We start from the raw sequence: 19,952 nt of genomic DNA, 5'->3' as shown, positions 1-19,952 counted from the left end.
TCTATAAAGGAAAAGAAATAGAACAACAAAACAAAGTTAGATTTATCTCAATCTTCAACAACAAATGGCAAGATATAAGAGCCATATTGAACAAACATTGGCATATTCTTACCCTAGACAGAGATATAGTAAATTTTGTTGGTAATAGACCATTAATGTCAGCCCGTAAAGCTCCAAATCTAAAAGACAGACTAGTTCAGAGTCATTTTATAGATAAACCCAAGAACTAATTGGCTACAAACATATCAAGAGAAAGATGGTAATTTCAAGTGTAAAAAATGTTCGGTATGTAAGAACATGCAACAAGGCACATACTTTACAGACAAATATGGTAGCTGTCATCAAATAAAAGGTAAAATTAATTGTAGAAGTGAGGGAATTGTGTATCTGGCATTCTGTTTTTGCCCCATGTATTATGTGGGCAAAACTTATCGTGAACTGAAAGAGCAAATTAAAGAACACAAAAGGGACATCTCGAATGAGGTGAAAACAAGCAGTTTAGCTAGACATTTTAAATTATTTCATAACAGCAATGAAGAAACCCTAAGATTTTTGGGACTAGAAAAGGTAGATATATCTATGAGAGGGGGTAATTTAGATAACATATTGTTACAAAAAGAATGTAGATGGATCTATGATTTAAATGCACTGAAACCATATGGTCTTAATGAAGAAATAAACTATGCCCCTTTTCTTCAATAAATGAAATAATTTAAAATGCAGCATGATAAAAGAAATAAATTTATCTTAGCAATAATTTGAAGTCAGTTTGGAAGAAGATTTTATGACTTTTTGACTATAATCAAATAAAAATATACAAAGAAAATATTTATTCATTATCTATAGAGTAAAATGTAAATTAAGCCGTATCAAATTAATAAGTATTGCCCAAAATTATACAAGGTTTCGAATTCCACATTAATAAAGATAAATGCAATCAAAGTAAATAATGAAATAAAGTAAATAATGAAATAAAGCCATATGATTAATTCACTATTTCACCCATGGGCGGCACGATCCTAAAGTACAAAAGGTCCGACTTTAGACCAATGAGAAAGCAGCCGGATGAAGCCCGAATCAAGCAACCAGTCAGGGTGAAACGCGCGTAGCTGAACGCTGAACGCTAATTCTCTGAGAGCTACAGCTGAGCTCTCCTGAACCGAGCCGGCTATTCGATAGCAAGGAACAAACAGTGCATAGTTTGACACACTCGTTGTGGGTTTGCAACATAACACAATGAGGATTGTGCATGTGAGTATCTATTGAGCATGATACAGTGGAAACTACAATCAAGGTAAATTGTTTTTGTGATCGTTACAAATGTTGCTATTATATGCCTAGCAAGGTGTGCGGAAGTTTGATAACCCAAAGCCCTAATTCCTTGAGGCTGAATATACAGAAACTAGCAACGACTCAACAGAGACACTCTGCTCACAAACTTACATGCACTAACAATATTATCGAATATCACATACCGACCCCTAGAGTGTTAAGTCTTACAATTGGCACTATTATTATTACGGACATTTCAAAGCCCTCTCAAACTCAAGATCTACAAATTGAAGGATAAGTGGTGAAACACATCAATTGGAGATTACAATTTTGTGGACACAATTTTGGTCTTTTACAGCTGAACATTTTAGCTATGAGGGAAATAGCGGTTTGTGCACATTAAGTGGGGCCCACATTCATTATTTTGTATATTATTTAATTGTTAATAGCCAGCTAATAAATCATATGAGCATACATTATATTATTTCTTGTATGTTACCTTTATTCTTTATGGTGAATGAAACATGACATATATAATTATTGTTTAATTGTTTGCATAGTGATTTAGGTATTTAGCTCTTATAAACACTACTAGTATTTGGATACTAACACTGTACTCTGGTGCCAGATAAAGGGAACTGTGTAGTGTGGAATAGCTCCACACTGATTTCTTTATTTTATATATATACATATATATATATATATATATATATATATATATATATATATATATATATATATATATATATATATATATATATATATATATTATACACATACGCATTATCTAGATCCCATTTTTCTTACTATGATTTACTAAGTTGCTGGAGTCACCCTCTGGCTTGGGTTCTGCTGATCACTTTATAATGTAAACCTTTTCTGTATAATGTTATTAGTTTATGTGAAACATTATATTGTACCTGAATAGATCCTACATTATAACATTGACATCTACCCTCTTATGATTAAGAATGGGTTCGTCCTCTGGTTTAGTTTTGCAGGTCACTTAATATGTCCTTGAAATATTATATCTATGTTTGGCTATTTTGTGTACTGTTTACAGAGTCAAGACATCTCAAAATTGATTTTGATATACTGTTTTTAGAGGTTTGACACTATTAATATTGGACAATAATAGATTAATAAACACAATTCGTAAAAATTCATCAATTGATAGGGTCCTCACACTTATAGATTATGTAGCTCAATTGGATAGAGGGTTCAATCAGGCACAGGACAGATTGGAAACCTATGGAGTATTTGGGATACCTGGGTACAGTGGGATAAACATGGGGTGTAGCAGCAATTAAGGATACCAGAATATGTAACTTCTAGTGGTAAGTATTTGTTTGGTCTTTTTTTCTTTCTTTCATCTTTCTCATACTTAGGATGGACCAGGATATTGATCTGACTACAAAAAATTCACCAAGTTAATAGATTAGGGTAAGTTGCAGATGGTTAACTATGGTTCTGAAGTCTTATGGGGTTTGTGATCCTTATCAGAAATATGCAACCCCTAGTTCTGCATTGTCTTCTAAAATTCATATATATTCTTAGATGGTCCATTTGTATGTCATTGGAGAGTCTAGTCCTTGTTGTAAGATTCCCTGTGTGATGAGTGGATGATTGTTTATGAATCATACCATAACACAAATGACTAACATTTTAGTGGAGTGAAGGGTCCATGACAGTAGGCAGGGCGTAAAGAAGTGGAGCGGATGCAAGAGGTGTTGAGAAACCTAATTTGTTTTTTTTTTCATCCCTGGGTTCTAATATACCACCACATTGCTTTATAACCACATTAACTGCTTCTTATTAGCTTAGATTAAGGGGCTGAATTATCAAGCTCCAAATGGCCACTGCTTCAGTGCGAGCCTTCAGGCTCGCCAAAAACAATAGTTATGAAGCAGCGGTCTAAAGACTGCTGCTCCATAACTTATCTGCCTGCTCTGAGACTGCGGACATCAATCTGCCCGATCCTATACAATCAGTTAGATTGACACCCCTGCTAACAGCAGATTGGCTGCAAATCTGCAGGGGTCGGCATTGCACAAGCAGTTCACCAGAACTGCTTGTTCAATTATGAATGCGGACAGCGTATGCTGTCGGCATTTTTCGATGTGCAGCGGACATGTTACGCTAGTAGCGCTACATCGTATCATGTCTGTCCGCTCTTTAGTAAATTGGCCACAATGTCTCAACCATCTTCTTGATTGGTCTTGGGGTTGTTTTTTGAAATGATATGTCAATTTACAATTTAGTTTTCTTTGTATTGCATTTTTAGTTCTATCACTTATGCTAAGTTTTTAAAGGGACAGTCTATTCCAAAATAAACTTTCATGATTCAGATAGGGCATGTGATTTTAATCAACTTTCTATTTTACTTTTATCACCAATTTTGCTTTGTTCTCTTGGTATTTCTTAGTTGAAAAGCTAAACCTAGGAGGCTTATATGCTAATTTCTTACACCTTGAAGACCGCCTTTAATCTGAATACATTTTGACATTTTTTCACCACTAGAGGGCGTTAGTTCACGAGTGCCATATAGATAACATTGAGCTCACGCACGTGGAGTTACCTAGGAGTAAGGATTGGCAACAAAATCCAAAACTGTGAAAATAACTGAAATAAGGGGGCAGTCTGTAGAGGCTTAGATACAAGATAATTACAGAGATAAAAAGTATATTAATATAACTGAGATAAGGAGCAGTATGCAGAGGCTTAGATACAAGATAATCACAGAGGTAAAAAGTATATTAATATAACTGAGATAAGAAGCAGTCTGCAGAGGCTTAGATACAAGATAATCACAGAGGTAAAACGTATATTAATATAACTGAGATAAGGAGCAGTCTGCAGAGGCTTAGATACAAGATAATCAGAGGTAAAATGTATATTAATATAACTGAGATAAGGAGCAGTCTGCAGAGGCTTAGATACAAGGTAATTACAGAGGTAAAAAGTATATTACTGTAACTGAGATAAGGAGCAGTCTGCAGAGACTTAGATACAAGATAATCACAGAGGTAAAAAGTATATTAATATAACTGTGTTGGTTATGCAAAACTAGGGAATGGGTAATAAAGGGATTATCTGTTTTTTTAAACAATACAAATTCTGGTGTAGACTGTCCTTTTAAGTTTTTATGGTTGTTTTTCCTTCCTAACTCTAGGGTCGATCACGACTGTAGAAAAGCTCATCAAATAATTAAGCTACAGAATTCCAATAGACGTTTAATTGGGATTTTCTGTAGAAAAGTACTAGATACATTTATCTAAAGTGTTGTGATTTGTGCATTACTTTTCTTAGTGTAATTTCTAACACCCGTAAAGATGTTGTAATTGTTTCATGTCTTGATACATTTCTCTCTATACAAAGAAATAAAATAAATGATCACAACATTCTAAACTCTCATTCCACGTTCAATTTCTTACAAAATTTTAAGTTACTTACCGTCTTAAAACTAGAGCTCCAGTAAATCTTACTTTCATTGATAACAAATTGTCTACGAGCTGGAGCTGAGAAGTTAAAAATTCCAACTTGAAGAGGAATCATTTGAGTTTTGATATCAGATGGGTTCCAGTTTACAATATCATAAAGCCCTGGTACATCTCCATAACGAGTAAAGAAAATATCCTCATTGGACTTTGATGTAAAATGAACTTCTCTCAAATATTTGTTAATCTAGAAAACAGACACAAGTAAGGTATAGACACAATAATGTTAATGGAACATATTTATAAAGTATGAACAGCCATATGGGCCTCGGGCTCAATCGCGTGAGCCTACAACCACAATTTAAGATCCAGCTGTCCTGACAACTGCTTCCTAAACTCTGTACACGTATCCAGCCAGGGGATTGACATAAACTGCTCTTGCATGATTGTTTGTTCCTTGCAATCCCAGGTTTATAGATTCCCTGCAAAAGAACTTTGTCCATCTTGATAATAATCAATATGTCTCACACTCACAAAAATACAGTCTAGAACACTTACAAAAATAAACTGTTGTCTCAAAGAGAGTAATTGTAGACACGGTCAAAAAATAAAACCATCTAAAGATTACATTAGTACATTTATGGATTAAAAAAAATAACTAAAGAGATTGAAATTGCTGCTTTGTTATAAACAATGAAATCAGAACACAAACTCATACCCTTATTGTTTCCCACCCTTACCATTGCTGCTAAGTCCTTATTTAACTTTCCTTCTTCTATCTTCACCTATTATCATAATTTAGTGTAATCTGCATACACACATGTGGGTGCAAATACACACTCATATATTCACATGTGTGTGCAATAACCAGACATCCCAACTCTCCCGGAAGGTCTGGGAGTCTCCCGCATTGCAATAGTGACTCCCTGACACCTGCAAAAAAAACACAATCTCCCAGAAATAGCGGTACCAGAGAAAATCAAATTTGTGCCTGCACTTTTCATTTCTACCTCTAGGTGTCACTGTTCCATTATAGCTCAATGTAAATAGTTACTTAGTTCCTCTCTAGACTGTTTCCCCCCTTCCTGATCTCTACTCTACTCTAGTGCGGTGCGAGACAGCATCAGCAGTCCTGATATATATAGGTGAGATGTGCAGATTCCCATACCTCTATATTCAGCAGGCTCCCATACCTCTATATTGTGCAGTCTCCCATACCTCTATATTGTGCAGGCTCCCATACCTCTATATTTTGCAGGCTCCCATACCTCTATATTGTGCAGGCTCCCATACCTCTATATTTTGCAGGCTCCCATACCTCTCTATTGTGCAGGCTCCCATACCTTTCTATTGTGCAGGCTCCCATACCTCTCTATTGTGCAGCTCCCCATACCTCTCTATTGTGCAGACTCCATACCTCTCTATTGTGCAGGCTCCCATACCTCTATATTGTGCAGGCTCACATACCTCTCTATTGTGCAAACTTCCATACCTCTCTATTGTGCAGGTTTCCATACCCCTATATTGTGCAGGCTCCCATACCTCTATATTGTGCAGACTCCCATACCTCTATATTGTGCAGGCTCCCATACCTCTATATTGTGCAGACTCCCATACCTCTATATTGTGCAGGCTTCCATACCTCTATATTGTGCAGGCTCCCATACCTCTATATTGTGCAGGCTCCCATACCTCTATATTGTGCAGACTCCCATACCTCTATATTGTACAGACTCCCATACCTCTATATTGTACAGACTCCCATACTATTAAGAGGTCAGGTGGCCATGGAGAAACCTATGCCTGTAACAGAGGGGAGGGTGTCTTGTAATAGTGAGAGAAAGGTAATCTAAAAAATTATGTTTTCTATTTCAGTTTTACAATTTCTGCCATGAGCTGTTCAAAGTGTGGATAACATTATATATATTTTTTTATACATACATATGAACAGCCATATGGGCCTCGGGCTCAATCGCGTGAGCCTACAACCACAATTTAAGATCCAGCTGTCCTGACAACTGCTTCCTAAACTCTGTACACGTATCCAGCCAGGGGATTGACATAAACTGCTCTTGCATGATTGTTTGTTCCTTGCAATCCCAGGTTTATAGTTTCCCTGCAAAAGAACTTTGTCCATCTTGATAATAATCAATATGTCTCACACTCACAAATATACAGTCTAGAACACTTACAAAAATAAACTGTTGTCTCAAAGAGAGTAATTGTAGACACGGTCAAAAAATAAAACCATCTAAAGATTACATTAGTACATTTATGGATTAAAAAAAAATAACTAAAGAGATTGAAATTGCTGCTTTGTTATAAACAATGAAATCAGAACACAAACTCATACCCTTATTGTTTCCCACCCTTACCATTGCTGCTAAGTCCTTATTTAACTTTCCTTCTTCTATCTTCACCTATTATCATAATTTAGTGTAATCTGCATACACACATGTGGGTGCAAATACACACTCATATATTCACATGTGTGTGCAATAACCAGACATCCCAACTCTCCCGGAAGGTCTGGGAGTCTCCCGCATTGCAATAGTGACTCCCTGACACCTGCAAAAAAAACACAATCTCCCAGAAATAGCGGTACCAGAGAAAATCAAATTTGTGCCTGCACTTTTCATTTCTACCTCTAGGTGTCACTGTTCCATTATAGCTCAATGTAAATAGTTACTTAGTTCCTCTCTAGACTGTTTCCCCCCTTCCTGATCTCTACTCTACTCTAGTGCGGTGCGAGACAGCATCAGCAGACCTGATATATATAGGTGAGATGTGCAGATTCCCATATCTCTATATTCAGCAGGCTCCCATACCTCTATATTGTGCAGTCTCCCATACCTCTATATTGTGCAGGCTCCCATACCTCTATATTTTGCAGGCTCCCATACCTCTATATTGTGCAGGCTCCCATACCTCTATATTTTGCAGGCTCCCATACCTCTCTATTGTGCAGGCTCCCATATCTTTCTATTGTGCAGGCTCCCATACCTCTCTATTGTGCAGCTCCCATACCTCTCTATTGTGCAGACTCCCATACCTCTCTATTGTGCAGGCTCCCATACCTCTATATTGTGCAGGCTCACATACCTCTCTATTGTGCAAACTTCCATACCTCTCTATTGTGCAGGTTTCCATACCCCTATATTGTGCAGGCTCCCATACCTCTATATTGTGCAGACTCCCATACCTCTATATTGTGCAGGCTCCCATACCTCTATATTGTGCAGACTCCTATACCTCTATATTGTGCAGGCTTCCATACCTCTATATTGTGCAGGCTCCCATACCTCTATATTGTGCAGGCTCCCATACCTCTATATTGTGCAGACTCCCATACCTCTATATTGTGCAGACTCCCATACCTCTATATTGTACAGACTCCCATACCTCTATATTGTACAGACTCCCATACTATTAAGAGGTCAGGTGGCCATGGAGAAACCTATGCCTGTAACAGAGGGGAGGGTGTCTTGTAATAGTGAGAGAAAGGTAATCTAAAAAATTATGTTTTCTATTTCAGTTTTACAATTTCTGCCATGAGCTGTTCAAAGTGTGGATAACATTATATATATTTTTTATACATACATATATATATATATATATATATACACACACACACACACACACACACACACACACACATATATATATATATATATATATATATATATATATATATATATAATTTGACAGGTAACAATTTAAAGGGACATTAAACAACTGTTTTTTTGGTGGGGGGGGTTGAGCAGTAGCCGGTGAAGCCGAAATTAGTTTTTGCAGGTTGGGATGTTTGAATAACACACTCACATACACACACACTCACACACACAGGTGCATGCACATATACACTCACATACACACATGTATGCAATAAAACACTCACATACGCACACACAGACACACAGACATGTGCATTCACATACACACATGCATGCAATAATACACTCACATATACACATACACACGTGCATGCACATACACACTCACACACACATATATGCATGTAATAACACACTCACATACACACAAATTCACACACACACACAGAGGTGCATGAACATACACATACACACTCACATACACACACATGTATGCAATAAAACACTCACATACGCACACACAGACATGTGCATTCACATACACACATGCATGCAATAATACACTCACATATACACATACACACGTGCATGCACATACACACTCACACACACATATATGCATGTAATAACACACTCACATACACACAAATTCACACACACACACACAGATGCATGCACATACACACTCACATACACACACATGCATGCAATAACACACCCACATATGCACACACACGCACACACACACAAGCAATAACACACTCACATACACACAAATTCACACACACAGGTGCATGCACATACTCATACACACTCACATGCACACGCATTCACACACACACACAGGTGCATGCACATACACACTCACATACACACATGGATGCAATAACACACCCACATATGCACACACACACGCAATAACACACTCACATACACACAAATTCACACACACACACACGTGCATGCACATACACATACACACTCACATTCACATGCATTCTCACACACACAGGTGCATGCACATACACACTCACATACACACAGATACATGCAATAACACACCCACATACGCACACACACGCACACACACGCAATAACACACTCACATACGCACACGTGCATGCACATATACATACACACACACATGCATGCAATAACACACTCACATACGCACACACACTCAGGTGCATTCACATACACACATGCATGCAATAACACACTCACATACGCACACACACACGCATACACACTTACACTTACATATACAAAACATGCATGCAATAACACACTCACATATGCAAACACACGCACACTCACACACACAAGCATGCAATAATACACTCACATAAACACACATCTTTGCCATAACACATTTACACACGCACACACACACACACAGATGCATGCACATACACATGCATGCATGAACACACTCACATACAGATGCATATGCACACACAAGCACACACATAATATATATCAGTCTGATCCCACCTAACAAAGAGAGTTCAGCCCCAAAATACCATGCTATTCTCCTCTGAATAAGGGAAAATGCAACCCCAGATGAACATTTTTGCTACATCAGTGAGGTGCAGCCACATCCCTCTATGCAAATTGGGAAAGGAGTCCATGTCTGGTTTCCCTCATCACCCTTAGGGAAACTTTCCCCAGGGTCATGATACCAATACAAACAGAAAGAGAAGCAATCTGCTTGGATCAGACAACAGCTCAGTAGCTTGTTCTATGGCTGGTTACCACCAGTTGTGCTTTTCACAGAGGAAAACTTTACTAAAATATATCAGTCTGATAACAAAGTCAGTCCAGCCATGAAATGCCAGGCAATTCTCCTCTGAACAAGTGAAATGGCAAACCCAGATGATTGTTTCAGCCTCTTTTGGGCTTTTTCAGTGAGGTGCAGCAACATTTCACTACATAGTTTGTTAAAAGAGACTGCATGTTGAGTAGCACTAGCCTTATGAACAAGCACAGACATTTTTCTAACGTTTGTTCTGTCTCAGTTGAGTGTGTGTCTCTATTCTGTATGGAAATTGCTCTTGGGTCTCCCTAAAAGTAAAAGGGAAAACCAGATGTGTAGTGCTTGAACACATGCCCTAGAGAGTTGCAACCGCAACTCATTGAGAAGGCTTAAATGTATGACTGGGATTGTTGTTTTCTCTTGTTCAGAGGAGAATTACCTGGTATTTTGGGGTGTGATTATCATTGGGCAGGATCAGACTGATATGCTACAGGTTATTTCTTATATATATATATAGGTATTGTCATGCACTGTGGAACAGGTTCATGAGTTGTAACTTATGTGTGGAGGTGTCAGGTAGAGAATTAAGGGGGTAGTTATCAAGCCGTCAACCTCAAATACGCTGGAATTCCGCAGCGTATTTGTGGCGAGGCTGATTCGCCTTAGTTATCAAAGGTTAGAGACCGGCAAAAGTAGAATTTTGTGACGTAAGTTTCGATCCGCCGGACTCAGTCCGACACAGATCGATTCTTACGTCACTCCAGATGTTCCGCACACAAGTGCGGCACAATCGGAATACTTTTGCTAGTTATCAAAAAACTAGCAGGTACGCTCGGCACTTTTCCGGCCCAGCGTACCTGGTTTTCAATCCGCCGCCCTGGAGGTGGCGGATCCCATAGGAATCAATGGGAGTCTGACCATAGCGAAAGTACAAGTTCTCTGCTGCCAGACATCCCACTGATTTCTATGGGAGCTGTCTACACCTAACACCCTAACATGTACCCCGAGTCTAAACACCCCTAATCTGTCCCCCCCTACACCGCTGCAACTAAATAAAGTTATTACCCCCTAAACCGCTGCTCCCGGAGCCCACCACAAGCTACTCTATACATATTAACCCCTAAACCGCGGCTCCCTGACCCCGCCGCAACTATAATATATGTATTAACACCTAAAGCGCCGCTCCCAGACCCCGCCGCCACCTACATGATACCTATTAACCCCTATCCTGCCCCCCCTATACCGCTGCCCTCTATAATAAAGTTATTAACCCCTATCCTGCCGATCCCAGACCTCGCCGCAACTAAATAAATAGTTTAACCCCTAAACCGCCGCTCCCGGACCCCGCCGCAACCTATATTAAACTTATTAACCCCTAATCTGCCCCCCCTACACCTATAATACATTTATTAACCCCTATCCTGCCCCCCCTACACCACCGCCACTGTAATAAAATTATTAACCCCTAAACCTAAGTCTAACTCTAACCCTAACACCCCCCTAACTTAAATATTAATTAAATAAATCTAAATAATATTTCTATTATTAACTAAATTAATCCTATTTAAAACTAAATACTTACCTTTAAAATAAACCCTAAGAAAGCTACAATATAAATAATAATTATATTGTAGCTATCTTACGCCTAGATTTAGAGTTTTGTCGGTAACGACCCGCGTAGCTAACGCTGGCTTTTTTCTGGCCGCACCTTTCACAGAATATAAAAATGTACAGTGAGATGCAAAAAAGAGAGATTTTGCAGCGCAAAGAGAAAGACTGTTGGTTACTGGACTTCGTTAAATACTAAAACCCACTATCAGAGTAAGCAAAAAATAAGTGTGATCAAAATTCAATACTTTGAAATACAATTGACAACTTCATTCACACAAAATAACTTTATTGAAAAAAATAATTAAAGTAATAGTCCGGCTGGACTAGTACTCACGCACACTCACACACATACGGTTTAAAACTTGCTGGAACTCAGACTATGTAATTTGATCTGAATTGCACCTCATAAAATATACATCACTTCTTAACAGGAGGTATTGGAGTATTTGTATATATATAAACAATCAACTCCTGTAGGTAAGTGAGTATGTTATTAGTAGTGGTAGTAGGGTGTACCTAATAAGTACTTATACAAAAAAGCACCACAATAATATGAATAGTATCCGATTAAATTTCCGGTTTGTGTGCTGAGAAGTAAAAAGTCTATAGTACACTCAATATGTATATGTTAGTCAAACAGTCAAAAGTAAAGCTGGTGGTTTACTGTGTTCCTAAATTTTAATCATTGCAAGTGTTGCAAAATATGTTAAACTGATATTAAAGGGCCCCGGTCACAGCACAGTCATTGGTGATTTTAAAGTACGGTATATACCTTTAAATTAATTAAAGATTCAAATGCACTCTATATGCATAATGCACATATCTATCATTAAGTGTAATATTAATGTATGACTAATACAACCAATTATTAACTTTGCTTTGAGACAGAGATAGAAATCAAATTTTCAATTCAACCTTGCTGAATACAGATATACCAGCAGGTAACCCACGAATGGAAAAATATGCTTAGCTAGAAAAGGTCTCTTCTATAGTGGAGGCCTGTTTAAACATTAGCTGTCTTTGGAGCTTATAGTTCAACCACACTAAGTGTCAATATACCAGCAGATTACCCACCAATGGAACAATATGCTGAGCTGAACTAAAAAAAGGTCTCTTCTATAGCGGAGGCCTGTTTAATCATTTAACTGTCACTGGAGCTATAGTTCAACCTTGCTAAGTATAAATATGCCCACAGGTTACCCACGTATAGAAAAATATGCTGAGCTGAACTGAAAAAAGGTCTCTTCTATAGCGGAGGCCTGTTTAACCATTAATTAGTACTGTATATAATTCTGAGCACAGATTACCCACGATCGACAAGAAGTCTGCTAATCTTAGACTGAAAAAGGTCTCTTCTATAGCGGAGGCCTTGTTTTAATATTAACTGCCACTATCTGTAAGCGTAATCACTATGGTGCAATTAGGTATTGAGGCTGAGTCAGCTATTAAAATCGAGGTTCCATAACCTCGTGCAGGTGCCCCTGACGCGCGTTTCACATAACGCTTCTTCAGAGGGGTACGCGCCGGCCGGACAGAGCGGGATATAAGGCGATCTTAATCCCGCCCCTGTTTAGCGATTGGTTCATTGCGATAAGACTCAAAACAGTTTGATTGGTTCACATCCAATCATAACAATGACTAGCATTGATTAGATCCAATTGGATCATGAGCTAGCTGTGACATAGGACTTCAATGGAAAATAGGATTCAATGTGTCAATTCAGTCGTGCATCAGCCAATTAATATACTGAAACAAGAAATACAGACTGTATCACAGTGTTACATTGCTTATAGTAACATTCATTCTATTGTTTATAGTAGTATTCATTGAATTGTTATTATGTTAGCATAGATGGTCTTGCACGCAAAAAGCGGAGGATGTAGACACAGTTTTCAGTGAATATAATATAGTGACAGAATGTGAAAATGGCATTAAGATGCCATAATCTGATTTAAAGTGATAAATCAGTGAACACTGATGCAAATTTACAGTGAGTGAACGCTCAATAATAACGTAAAGTATAAATTATGATATGTTTTAGAAAGAAGAAATTTTCTTTATATTTTAAACAAAAATTGTTAGGTGAGGAATAAGAATAAATATAGAAATTATTAAGTGAAAAATCAAAAATATTTTTGATATGTGAGGATGCAAAAAGATTGAAAATAAATAAGCTGGGGAATCAACTTTAGTGAGATGTAAAAGTGGTGCTGATAATACACAATAAATAGTGTTGAAAAGTAACTCAAATATATTAAAAGTGCTTATGAACATAAAAACCTGGTATATAAATGGAAAACTGTATATACTGAAATATTCCTCATGGGACAGTTTGTTAATGTATGAGCTAACCATCCATAGAAACATAAGAAAAATAAATAAAAGATAATAGAGAATGTTTCTATAAGTACACATTATAGTTGTTGAATTCATTTAGGCCATTGGGGTATACAGTGTTAAGAAGATGTATCCAGCCACATTCTGCTTTGAGTAATGAGTCTTCAAGACTACCCCCTCTAATGCCTAAAGAGATTTTTTGAAGAACAGAAAATTTAAAATGGTTCTGTTGACTTTTATGTTTTATTAAGAAATGTTTTGCAACACTGTGATCTTTTTTCCATTTTGTTGGTCTTTTTCTGCATTTTTGATGTTATTTTTGTGTTCTAGTATTCTGACTCTTGCTTCTCTAGTGGTCATGCCTACATAGGCTTTGTCACATTCACAGTAGATGACATAGATGACACCTGAGGATCTGCAATTGAAACGATGTTTCAATTTATGAGTTTGACCATATTTGTCTTTAATATCTTTTATTTTCTTCACACAAGAACACACTGCTCTGAAGAAGCGTTATGTGAAACGCGCGTCAGGGGCACCTGCACGAGGTTATGGAACCTCGATTTTAATAGCTGACTCAGCCTCAATACCTAATTGCACCATAGTGATTACGCTTACAGATAGTGGCAGTTAATATTAAAACAAGGCCTCCGCTATAGAAGAGACCTTTTTCAGTCTAAGATTAGCAGACTTCTTGTCGATCGTGGGTAATCTGTGCTCAGAATTATATACAGTACTAATTAATGGTTAAACAGGCCTCCGCTATAGAAGAGACCTTTTTTCAGTTCAGCTCAGCATATTTTTCTATACGTGGGTAACCTGTGGGCATATTTATACTTAGCAAGGTTGAACTATAGCTCCAGTGACAGTTAAATGATTAAACAGGCCTCCGCTATAGAAGAGACCTTTTTTTAGTTCAGCTCAGCATATCGTTCCATTGGTGGGTAATCTGCTGGTATATTGACACTTAGGCCTAGATTTGGAGTTCGGCGGTAAAAGGGCTGTTAACGCTCCGCGGGTTTTTTTTCTGGCCGCACCATAAATTTAACTCTGGTATCGAGAGTTCAAACAAATGCTGCGTTAGGCTCCAAAAAAGGAGCGTAGAGCATATTTACCGCAAATGCAACTCTCGATACCAGAGTTGCTTACGGACGCGGCCGGCATCAAAAACGTGCTCGTGCACGATTCTCCCATAGGAAACAATGGGGCAGTTTGAGATGAAAAAAAACCTAACACCTGCAAAAAAGCAGCGTTCAGCTCTTAACGCAGCCCCATTGTTTCCTATGGGGAAACACTTCCTACGTCTGCACCTAACACTCTAACATGTACCCCGAGTCTAAACACCCCTAACCTTACACTTATTAACCCCTAATCTGCCGCCCCCGCTATCGCTGACCCCTGCATTACACTTTTAACCCCTAATCTGCCGCTCCGTAAACCGCCGCCACCTACGTTATCCCTATGTACCCCTAATCTGCTGCCCTAACATCGCCGACCCCTATGTTATATTTATTAACCCCTAATCTGCCCCCCACAACGTCGCCGACACCTGCCTACACTTATTAACCCCTAATCTGCCGAGCGGACCTGAGCGCTACTATAATCCAATCAGCCAATCAGATTGAGCTCGCATTCTATTGGCTGTTCCGATCAGCCAATAGAATGCGAGCTCAATCTGATTGGCTGATTGGATCAGCCAATCGGATTGAACTATATTCTGATTGGCTGATTCCATCAGCCAATCAGAAAATTCCTACCTTAATTCCGATTGGCTGATAGAATCCTATCAGCCAATCGGAATTCGAGGGACGCCATCTTGGATGACGTCCCTTAAAGGAACCGTCATTCGTCGTCTAGTCGTCGGAAGAAGAGGATGGATCCGCGCTGGAGGTCTTCAAGATGGAGCCGGTCGTCATCGGATGGAAGAAGATAGAAGATGCCGCTTGGAGAAGATGTTTGCCGGTCCGGATGTCCTCTTCTTGCCGGATAGGAGGAAGACTTTGGACCCTCTTCTGGACTTCTTCAGTGGATGTCTAGCCCCCGCTTGGGTTGGATGAAGATCTTGGAGCCAGGACGGATCGGTGAACCTGGCATGGTGAAGACAAGGTAGGAAGATCTTCAGGGGATTAGTGTTAGGTTTATTTAAGGGGGGTTTGGGTTAGATTAGGGGTATGTGGGTGGTGGGTTGTAATGTTGGGGGGGGGGGGTATTGTATGTTTTTTTTTTACAGGCAAAAGAGCTGAAATTCTTGGGGCATGCCCCGCAAAGGGCCCTGTTCAGGGCTGGTAAGGTAAAAGAGCTTGTAATATTTGTATTTTAGAATAGGGTAGGGAATTTTTTTATTTTGGGGGGCTTTGTTATTTTATTAGGGGGCTTAGAGTAGGTGTAATTAGTTTAAAATTGTTGTAATATTTTTCTTATGTTTGTAAATATTTTATTATTTTCTGTAACTTAGTTCTTTTTTATTTTTTGTACTTTAGCTAGTTTATTTAATTGTATTTATTTGTAGCAATTGTGTTTAATTAATTTATTGATAGTGTAGTGTTAGGTTAATTGTAGGTAATTGTAGGTAGTTTATTTAATTATTTTATTGATAGGGTAGTGTTAGGTTTAATTATATCTTAGGTTAGGATTTATTTTACAGGTAAATTTGTTATTATTTTAACTAGGTAACTATTAAATAGTTCTTAACTATTTAATAGCTATTGTACCTGGTTAAAATAATTACAAAGTTGCCTGTAAAATAAATATTAATCCTAAAATAGCTATAATATAATTATAATTTATATTGTAGCTATATTAGGATGTATTTTACAGGTAAGTATTTAGCTTTAAATAGGAATTATTTATTTAATAAGAGTTAATTTATTTCGTTAGATAAACATTATATTTAACTTAGGGGGGTGTTAGTGTTAGGGTTAGACTTAGCTTTAGGGGTTAATACATTTATTAGAATAGCGGTGAGCTCCGGTCGGCAGATTAGGGGTTAATAATTGAAGGTAGGTGTCGGCGATGTTAGGGAGGGCAGATTAGGGGTTAATACTATTTATGATAGGGTTAGTGAGGCGGATTAGGGGTTAATAACTTTATTATAGTAGCGCTCAGGTCCGCTCGGCAGATTAGGGGTTAATAAGTGTAGGTAGGTGTCGGCGACGTTGAGGGGGGCAGATTAGGGGTTAATAAATATAATATAGGGGTCGGCGATGTTAGGGGTAGCAGATTAGGGGTACATAGGGATAACGTAGGTGGCGGCGATTTGCGGTCGGAAGATTAGGGGTTAATTATTTTAAGTAGCTTGCGGCGACGTTGTGGGGGGCAAGTTAGGGGTTAATAGATATAATACAGGGGTCGGCGGTGTTAGGGGCAGCAGATTAGGGGTACATAAGTATAACGTAGGTGGCGGTCGGCAGATTAGGGGTTAAAAATTTTAATCGAGTGGCGGCGATGTGGGGGGACCTCGGTTTAGGGGTACATAGGTAGTTTATGGGTGTTAGTGTACTTTAGGGTACAGTAGTTAAGAGCTTTATAAACCGGCGTTAGCCAGAAAGCTCTTAACTCCTGCTATTTTCAGGCGGCTGGAATCTTGTCGTTAGAGCTCTAACGCTCACTGCAGAAACGACTCTAAATACCGGCGTTAGGAAGATCCCATTGAAAAGATAGGCTACGCAAATGGCGTAGGGGGATCTGCGGTATGGAAAAGTCGCGGCTGTAAAGTGAGCGTTAGACCCTTTAATCACTGACTCCAAATACCAGCGGGCGGCCAAAACCAGCGTTAGGAGCCTCTAACGCTGGTTTTGACGGCTACCGCCGAACTCTAAATCTAGGCCTTAGTGTGGTTGAACTATAAGCTCCAAAGACAGCTAATGTTTAAACAGGCCTCCACTATAGAAGAGACCTTTTCTAGCTAAGCTCAGCATATTTTTCCATTCGTGGGTTACCTGCTGGTATATCTGTATTCAGCAAGGTTGAATTGAAAATTTGATTTCTATCTCTGTCTCAAAGCAAAGTTAATAATTGGTTGTATTAGTCATACATTAATATTACACTTAATGATAGATATGTGCATTATGCATATAGAGTGCATTTGAATCTTTAATTAATTTAAAGGTATATACCGTACTTTAAAATCACCAATGACTGTGCTGTGACCGGGGCCCTTTAATATCAGTTTAACATATTTTGCAACACTTGCAATGATTAAAATTTAGGAACACAGTAAACCACCAGCTTTACTTTTGACTGTTTGACTAACATATACATATTGAGTGTACTATAGACTTTTTACTTCTCAGCACACAAACCGGAAATTTAATCGGATACTATTCATATTATTGTGGTGCTTTTTTGTATAAGTACTTATTAGGTACACCCTACTACCACTACTAATAACATACTCACTTACCTACAGGAGTTGATTGTTTATATATATATATATACAAATACTCCAATACCTCCTGTTAAGAAGTGATGTATATTTTATGAGGTGCAATTCAGATCAAATTACATAGTCTGAGTTCCAGCAAGTTTTAAACCGTATGTGTGTGAGTGTGCGTGAGTACTAGTCCAGCCGGACTATTACTTTAATTATTTTTTTCAATAAAGTTATTTTGTGTGAATGAAGTTGTCAATTGTATTTCAAAGTATTGAATTTTGATCACACTTATTTTTTGCTTACTCTGATAGTGGGTTTTAGTATTTAACGAAGTCCAGTAACCAACAGTCTTTCTCTTTGCGCTGCAAAATCTCTCTTTTTTGCATCTCACTGTACATTTTGATGTATATTACTGTTAATGGTTCTGGAACTTAAGGGTCACGATATATAAATAATAAATTTGATTTATCCCTTAAGTTTGAATTAACATAACCCACCCCACTCTCCCTCAAAAAACCTTCCTACAAATCACTGTACTTTACTAGGTTAATCCTAGTTTTCTCTTGAGGGAATCTACTAAACCATTACTATAATGAACTTACAACAAGATGTATTACTTAGACAACAGAAAAGATTAAAAGAACTGAATCTATTATTTGACAAAACTAACATTGATGAGACTCTAATAACCAAAGATGAACTAAATAATACACTATGCAGTTTACATCAAACATTGTATAAACAAACTAAACGATGGTGGAACTGGCACTTCTTTGAGAAGTATATAGAAAAAGGCATAATACCAAGAGGATTAAGAATTAAACTGTTTCCAGCTTTCACTCTAAACAATGAAAGCCTAATCAAAGAATGGGAAGGTACTTTTACAGAATGCTCACTGAAATTAATAAAAATATTAATACAACATGACACTCTGGAATTAAACAAATGAGATGCTGAGATTAAGGAACAAAATGAGCTCTTAAAGAAATTTGATTTCATTGAAACATATCAGACTTATCAGAAAGAACTAGACAAACTTGAGAATGAAGTAATTCAGTCCAAAAAACAAAAATTACAAAGGGACATTGATGACTTTCAGCAACAGAGAGTTTATAAATGGAGATACCAAACATCTAACAGATATAGGCATAATAGAACTCAAATAAGAGAGAACAATAGTGGTACAGACACTGAAACTGATATATCTGATAATGAGAGCAACAAAGATGATTTGGAGCCTATGACAAGAGATACTCCATTAATAACAACACAAACAACTAGTTTACCATCTACATCAAATTCCAATAAAGAGGTATCTTTTTTAGCATTAAGCCAACGGCAGCAACAGATATTAAACACGTCAACAACCAACAAAACCTCAAGGGGGAACAAAAGGAAAAACACAGGCCCACAGAGGCAATCAGAGAGGAAGAGAGAAATGAGTCCATTCACCATGATCAGGACCAACTCATGAGAATTATTAATCTTAGTGAACACATTTTAAACACTGACCATGAAAGTGTTCTGTCCAAGGGGTTAACTTTCTGCCCTAC

At 37.9% G+C, this 19,952-nt stretch overlaps 1 protein-coding gene across 1 annotated transcript in view; it reads right to left on the bottom strand.

The window, feature by feature from the left end:
* LOC128652725 (vomeronasal type-2 receptor 26-like) overlaps positions 1 to 19,952 on the bottom strand; it is a 132,020-nt gene that overhangs the window by 59,779 nt on the left and 52,289 nt on the right. The window contains exon 3 of the mRNA XM_053705656.1: positions 4,726 to 4,956. Within this exon, the coding sequence (XP_053561631.1) occupies positions 4,726 to 4,956 (231 nt within the window). The remainder of the gene's footprint in view (positions 1 to 4,725; positions 4,957 to 19,952) is intronic.

This window comes from Bombina bombina, chromosome 3 (assembly GCF_027579735.1).
Source record: "Bombina bombina isolate aBomBom1 chromosome 3, aBomBom1.pri, whole genome shotgun sequence".
Classification (NCBI taxonomy): Eukaryota; Metazoa; Chordata; class Amphibia; order Anura; family Bombinatoridae; genus Bombina; species Bombina bombina.
Note: the sequence above shows the minus strand (reverse complement) of the source record. Positions and strands in the feature narration are given on the sequence as shown.